At 41.8% G+C, this 7,904-nt stretch overlaps 1 protein-coding gene across 1 annotated transcript in view; it reads right to left on the reverse strand.

The window, feature by feature from the left end:
* The window catches only part of dtnba (dystrobrevin, beta a), a 28,906-nt gene that overhangs the window by 16,274 nt on the left and 4,728 nt on the right, over positions 1 to 7,904 (reverse strand). The window contains exons 2-5 of the mRNA XM_020603973.1: positions 5,192 to 5,242; positions 1,200 to 1,297; positions 832 to 912; positions 68 to 281 (exon numbers count right to left, since the gene is read on the reverse strand). Coding sequence (XP_020459629.1) covers positions 68 to 281; positions 832 to 912; positions 1,200 to 1,296 — 392 coding nt within the window. The 5' untranslated portion in view covers position 1,297; positions 5,192 to 5,242. The remainder of the gene's footprint in view (positions 1 to 67; positions 282 to 831; positions 913 to 1,199; positions 1,298 to 5,191; positions 5,243 to 7,904) is intronic.

The raw sequence follows: 7,904 nt of genomic DNA on the forward strand, positions 1-7,904 counted from the left end.
GACATATTTATAGAAAACAACAGGATGTTGCAGACCCACAGACCACTGCGGGGACTTCTCTAGTTACCCATCAATGGCAGCCAACATGAATTCAACTAAGAGGACGGTGCTCTCTCGTGCGTTGATGGGGTATGTGGTGGGCAGGCGCTTGCTGAGCTGGTTGAACAGTGAGGACACCAGGTTTTCCAGTCTGATCACAGAGATGCCAGCGTTGAGCTCGACGGCGTTCAGACCGGCGTCTCGCATAGCCTCAATCACATTGTATATGTCAATCAGATGCACTGGAATGACACGAGTGAAAGTTGACGACCCAAATGCAAGAGTCAGACTGTAAAAGGTCTTTGCAGATGGCAGAATAAGAAGATCAAATGAAGCATACAAAAGGAATCCAAAGATAACCAGGCTCAAACTTTACGATGTAAACATCAGCAGAGAGAGCAGCAGAGGTCACTAAGGAATGCTCCTGACAGCAGGTTTCCATGGAGCAGTGATGCCTAAATAACCCAACTTGCTTCCACAGTTAATGACTTTACTTTCTTCCACAGGTACATGAGGTGAGTGACTTAACTTGTTTTCACAGATTCAGAGGGTGAGAAACAAAAGTCTACATCATCAGGTTGAACAATATGTAAAGTTATTAACAAATTTAAATAACAAAGACATTTATCACACAAACAACATGTTTGTTTCTTATTTGCCTAAAAACCTCTTGAGGAATCATGGTGTAAACTACACTACAGAGCCATTATGATATTTAATGGTAATTTTAGCTTAACGTCCACAAAAAAATGAACCAAAAGACTCAAAGTCAGGCTGTTTATGTTGACTTACAGTTGCACCTCTTCTGTATGAATCTGAGCTTGCAGGCTGTTCGATATGTGGAGAGGCAAATGGTGTCAAAGTTCTTCTCCCCTGTGAAAAAGAAGATGACATTCAGAATCTCCGGAGAATCATTATGCCCTGGAATTAACTTCCTTTCTTCAGCATGCTGTGGATGGAGTGACATCATTATGAACATTTTACACTGCAGAAAGACGCTTTTTTTAAAGTGTGAAAACAAACTTTCAAGAATGTAGGTGCTCCTCCATTTTAAATGAATGATGAGCAAGAACTGCTGCGGGATTCAAAAGAAAAAGATCCAATCTGGCTGCAACACAGAGGCCATGTAAGATTTATTCTGAGGTTCAGAAGTCACTAACCAAGCTCAACGAAGATCTGTCTCCCCTCTGCTCCTGCTGTCGCTGGAGCACTCCTCTCTCCATCTCTCTGCCCCCCCTCCTCCATCGCCATCACCATCCTGCAACAAACACAGCACAGCAGGAAAACCCTCAGCACTCGGGGCTTGTGTCCAACTTTTTAATTTTTGACTGGGGTGGAGAAATTTGCCTGTAAAAGAACTAATGCAATAAATGGTCTGACCTGTTGCAACCGAAACTGCTGTGAGGACATTTTGAATTTCTGTTCACTGTGGCCTCCAGAAAAATCTATCCTCCTGGTGCTTTCGTGCAATGTGAGACTATTAGTTGGCCCAGCTGGCCATCATAGGTGTTATCACTTATTATTTTATTTAATTTTAACTGAAATGATAACACTATTAATCAATCAACCTAAAAATGCTCTGATTTGCTCAGTGTTTTAAATACCAACTTAAAATTCAGAAAAACCTTAAACAGGAACCTCACTAAATAGATAAACTGCAACTGTAAGTTTATTTTTTTACTTTTACTGTACGCACACCAACAAAGCCGCACACGTGCACACAAGCTAGAGGCATGCTCAGTGAGAGTAAAGTTCAGGGCCACACACCGTTTGCAGCTGATAAAATCTGATCTGAAATCTGTAGACTGGCGCTGAGGCATCCTCACAGGGGCACAGAAGAAAAAGCCAGAGAGGGGGAAGGGTGGGCAAGGTAAGAAAGAAATGCAAAGAGAAAGAAATGTCGCTATAACTCACCCACTGCTGTCAGGTGACAGAGGAAACACCGGAGGCTATCAGCAGTCATGGTAACCGTTACACTACACCACACACAAATATTTGCATTCTTTCTATAAATGTGGTGACAAGCCAACCCCCGGTACACACAGACACACATTCCAGAGAGGATTTTAAAGCTTCCAGGGAGACTTCATCAGACAAAAGAAGGATTCCTCCTTTCAATCACTCTCTCTCATTCACACACAGAAACACACTCGCTCTTTCAGATTCCCTCACATCTTTATACGGTTGTTTCACTGCTATTTCTCACCCACACACAGGAAGTTTGAAAGTAATGAGGCCAACACTTCATCTATGTGCACTCCAATAAGACACTGAACAATGTTTGCAAAAGGACATCTCCGGTTACTTGACTGTAATTTCTTCTTGACTAAAAATTCTTGATCTTTTAATGCCTGACAGGGGTTGGGAAAGATTTTTGCCTGTAAAGAACTGATGCAACACACTGCAACCATGAGTTTTATGACCAGTTTGGTTTGTTGCAGCTGACACTGATGTCTGGATTATTCTGAATTTCTGTTCAATGTAGCCCCCAGAAAGCTCAAACCTGCAGGTGGACCCATGCACTGTGAGACTATTAATAGCCTGTTTCCACTTGACATCACGTCACTGTGTTGCTGTGGCGTGAACTGCAGCTGGAGAGCAAAACGCGCTATCACAAGCTCTGAAAATGTCTATGTTTTGCGTTGCTTACAGGCGCTCAAATCAATCAAACCGAGAATGCACAAGGAGCTTTATTAAATGTTGTTGTTCACAAGAATACAAGAAACTGGCCAAATAAATTCTGCAAACCTTCATCTGTAGTCAAGAAGAGCAGCATCAGATAGCGCTGGTGTGTACAGTGACCACTTCACCAAAGCTAACAGAGCTTATGTGGCTATGTTTATGTAGCTCACTGTCTCTTTACTTTAATAAGTAAGCGTCCCCTCCCCAACACTGCCCCCATTTAACAAGCTGTCCTAGAATAAGGCAGTTAAATGTCTGAGCATTAAAGCAACAGTTCAGCAATTTGAGAAATACACCTATTCACAGCCTGGTGGAAAGTCAAATGAAACGATCAGTAACCCTAACTGTGCTTCCTATCTTTGTGCAAATGAAACAAATGAAATAAAGATGTAATCAAATTAGCTTTTGTTACTGTCGTAAAAGCCAGGCTAGCTGTTTCCCTCTGTTTACAGCCTTTATGCTATGCTAGGCTAAACATCTGCTGGCCAGAAAGCAAATTAGCGTTTCTGAAAACACAGCAGAACAGGTGGATATATCAAAGGTTTGTGGCTAAAGATTTTAATCGATGCTCATTATGACTTCATTCAGTGTCTTGTCATAGACATTACATGAGCCAGAAATAGACCTATAACTGTTTCCAAAAGTGTCACTTGCTCACCAGTTACCACACTGCTCTCCCATGGTGAGTAAAATGCTATTTCCAGCCTGGCCTTGCTGATAACTACGCCCTGTCTGTCGGCCTCTGATGTCTGTCTGTGTAAAGCTGACATGGATGAACATTTGCTCTGTGAGCACTGGTCATATTTTAACTCTAAATGCTTTAAATCATTGCAGATGTCATTACTCTACACACAATATACCCCCAAGTATCTCAGAGGGCCAGGAACAGTTTGGCTCCTGTGTTTTTTCCAATAACTGAATCAAAGTACAAAGGTTAGTAACAGGAAATTCACCCAGCTCTTTTTGGTACACAACATCCAAATCAAACAGTGGTGCACCTGCAGCTATTGTACCAACTACGCAAAGGCTGCATTAAATATTGTTGACTGGTAGGTGCTAAAGTGCAAACATCCATTTTGGTAAACACACAAAGTCATTTGGGCTGCAACGAACAATTATTTTTATTATTAACAGCACTAAACTTCATATAACCATGTTAAAGGTGTTACTCTATTATAAAACACTGCCCAGGTGTGACAGTAGCAGGCTCCTGCTTGAACATCTGTGGTTGTTTAGTTTTTGGTTAAGAAGAGGTTATTATGGTGAAATTTACAGTAGAAATGTGGCTAACGCTGTTAGCAGAGCTAACGCTGAGGACCGGAACTGTTCCGGAACCCGGAAACGCGGCTAGAGTTGGTAGACGGTTCCTGCTAAACGCTATAGAAGCTGACCAATCAGAGACTGAGCTGTTAGGGGGGTGGGGCCACGAGCCAAAACAGCGTGTTCACACAGAGGGAAAAAGAGTCTGGCGCCACTGGCGCTCTGAGGAAATGAATTAACTTTATGAATGTACAAGAGTGTAAAGATTTTCTAATAGAACCTTTAAATGACAATATAAACCTGAAAATGAGCATAATGTGGCCTTTAAATCAGCTGTTGCCCTATTTGTGTAGGTAGGAGAATGCCTGCTTTACTACCACACTGCTTGTGCTTTACTCATCATCATCATCATGTGAGACTGCAGAACAGACAGTGGGTTGTATGATGAGGTGATCAGCTGTATTACTGCTAATCCATGTCTGTCTGTATAACAGAATAACAGCTAACACCACCAGTGCAATAATCTGTTAATATAACCAGGGTATTTATTTATCCGAAGCTCTTCTTTCACACTGCATACATAGTGTATTTATTAATAGATAATTTTTTCTCCTTTCCTTTTTTACTCTACTGTTTTCTTCTTCCTATCTGAATGCACAAAATTTTTCAAAAGCACAATTAGAGCCACTGTGCCAGAGTCAAAATCCCTGTGTGTTCAACATACTTGGCCGACAAAGCAGATTCTGATTCTGAATCCTGTGCCTGTCGAAACCCCACACACTCAGTGGAAACTCAAAAAGTGAAGGCGACTGATGACAGACAGAGAAGCTGCTGTTGCTTCAGGTCTTTTCTTTAAGATCTCAGCTACAAAGGACAGTAAAAGAAAGAGACGGAGAAGAGAATGGTTGTGGGGAGGAATATACCTACAGCTGTCTGCATGTGCGTTTGCTGTTTGTGTAGATGGCGACGCACACTGCTCTTGCACCATGGTGTTTTATTGTGGCTGACATTTGCTGAGCTCTACGGAAACAAACTGACAAACACCCACTGCCCTGAATACACACACTCTGCAAAAGAAGATACACCCTCATTCCACTAACCTCTGGATTAAGACACAGCAGAGTTTAAAAGAAAAAGTTGCTGAATGTTTAATTGCACTAAATGCACTGTGTTTTGCATCGACATATAAACTGTGTGTGTGTGGTCTTACCTCTCTGTGTCAGGGGGTCACACAGGACACAGGAGCCTCAGTAAAGGGCGTCTAGTAGAGAGAAGAGAGGGGCGATTTGAAAAGTCTTTTCAGTACACAATAATGTCAAAGGCTCTGTGGGGACAGCAGAGGACACACTAACACATAACACAACCGGTGGGACACACACTCCTACATCTCTACACACTAGTCAGACCAGTGCTGTTTGCTGGTTTATCAGCATTGTCCTTTTTAGTTGTATTTACATGTTTTATTTATCTGTTATATTTTATTAATTCCTCATTCTTCCACAGTTTCATACTTGGCCAATAAAAGTCATCATCATCATCATCATGTGTTTATACTCCCTAAAATGTGGTATAGAAAAAAATGATCTGACACCTTTACTGTGCCATATTGGTGCAGCTTTTTTAAACAATCTCCTGTTGAAATGATGATTAAAAAAGGTCCTGCACACACATATCATCAAGTAATCTCACATGCCTGCATGTTGCCAATATTATGATCTTGGGTCTCATTAACACTAGTGTGTGTAAAGGGGGTGTCGGTGTCAGTGTAGACCACCCAACCAGTGCACCTGTGCATCACCAGCCACCCACACTCTCTCTCTAGGGTGTTTCATCAAAACAGTGGTTACATTTATGCAGGCCAACACATAAGTAAAGTAAATGGCCCTGACAACAAATGCACAAACTTCTCTTCCATAAACATCAGTCTCTCTTTGTCACACACACACACACACACACACACACACACACACACGCCTGTTCATAGAAATCAGTTGCTCTCAGTCTTAAATATGACGACAGCAGGTTTGGATTTGCTGGAAGAAATGACATAAAAACAACAGACACTGGACTCAAAGCTGTGTTCGGGAGGTGAACCTGCAAACTCACAAGTGGGACAGAAGAAGAAAACACTGGGCCGGGCATCAAGCAGGTGAGGGGCTACTGAAGCGGGGGTAAGAGACTGTTTACCACCCTCTGCACTCCCCACACACACACACACACACACACCATGCATGCCACATGACAACATTACCACTTGCAGCTGCTCTGCATTCTCACGGTCTGCCCTGACAGGACCTGCCCAGTGTGTGTGTGTGTGTGTGTGTGTGTGTTACACATGATATATATATACAGTGCAACTTTAGACGCTGAAATACCCACAGGCTCCTTTTACCCTATAAATGACCTTTTACTGTAACATGCAAGCAGATGAGGCTTATGTGGAAGTTTATGTGTTAGGTTTGAATGTATCACCAGGGGTTTGGTTTGATGTCAAAGGTCCTAAAGTATTTTAGAAAAATAAACTGCCACTGGCTTTTAATCCAAAAGCTGATGTGTCTGCAGAATTTAGCTTCCTCGCTGAATCTGGAGTAGTAAGTGTAATTCAACCTTGATGTTATAATGTTTTACTATGTGTATGAAGTGCTTGATACTACGGTGATGGTTATTGGTGGTGCAAGTATGCATGAATTACAGTATGGCTTAGAAAAGCAGCAGTATTCGCAATTGTTGTAATGTCACTGTAGTTACTGGGAGTGGGTGAAAAAAATGATTCACATCAGAATTACATCTTCTACGACTCTGAACTGAAACAGAAGCAGATCATATCATTTAAGATGGAGAGCTAGCATGTCAGGGGTGTTTCAGGTTGTACCAAAAGTCCCCAAAAAAAGCCTGTGCCTCTGTCATCACAATCCAGGATAAGCTATTTAAAATAAAACAAAACACAGAGCCTGAACCGGCACTAGTAATTTTCCACAAGGACTCAAGTTAGTGATTTTGAGTGACTGTGATGTACACAAATTGCTAAACACTTTCCATACGGCGGTTTGGTTTTAAGCTTTCAACGACTGCATTTAGACAAACGCACAGAGCAGGCATCTGTGATTTAGCAAAAAGGCGTAACATCATCCAGAAAGATGATTTGGCATTGAAGCCTTCAACCTCGTGCATCAGTTCCTTCCTGGATTGTGTTTTATTGTCTCACCGGTACCTGAAGCAACACGCCACCCACCACCAGAGCAGCCCTCTGCATCATATTACAGCAGCACCTGGATGTTTTCAGTCTAAATAGCTGACACAGCAGTAACATCTATGAGCACAGCATGTGTGTAATTTGTTACATTTACATTTTGCACAAACCTAAGGCCTGCAACCAAAATAAAGTCTGGAACTGAAGCCTGCGCTGATAATCTGGGTTTGTGATGCACTCCAACGTGAGGGTGGAGAACTGTAAGGTAGTCATGCTGGTTGCAAAGAAAGAAGTGAAAAGAGAGACGATATAAAAAAAAAAGAGAAATATAAATGTATGGGAAATGCACTAAGATAAATCAAGAAGTACTAAAAAAATTGGAACAAAGGAACAAAAAAGAAACCGAGATGGTGAAAGCAACAGGAAGAGAACAAAAGGACAAATAGGAAGTGAAACTGGTGTTTACTGAGCTGAAGAAACAAGAGTGCATCTGATCCCTCGACACTGAACTTGCAACCTACAACACCTTAAACTATTGCTTTGCCCTTGAGCAAGTTGTTTTAAAACACTCATAATAGTCTTATGGGGGCCCAAAAGCAATGATCCAAGTACAGTGGGGCAAATAAGTATTTGATACACTGCCGATTTTTCATGTTTTCCCACTTACAGAGAATGGACACTTCTGTAGTTTTCATCGTAGGTACACCTCAACTGTGAGAGACAGAATCTACAA

This window comes from Monopterus albus, unplaced genomic scaffold (assembly GCF_001952655.1).
Source record: "Monopterus albus unplaced genomic scaffold, M_albus_1.0 scaffold63.1, whole genome shotgun sequence".
In the NCBI taxonomy this organism is placed as follows: domain Eukaryota; kingdom Metazoa; phylum Chordata; class Actinopteri; order Synbranchiformes; family Synbranchidae; genus Monopterus; species Monopterus albus.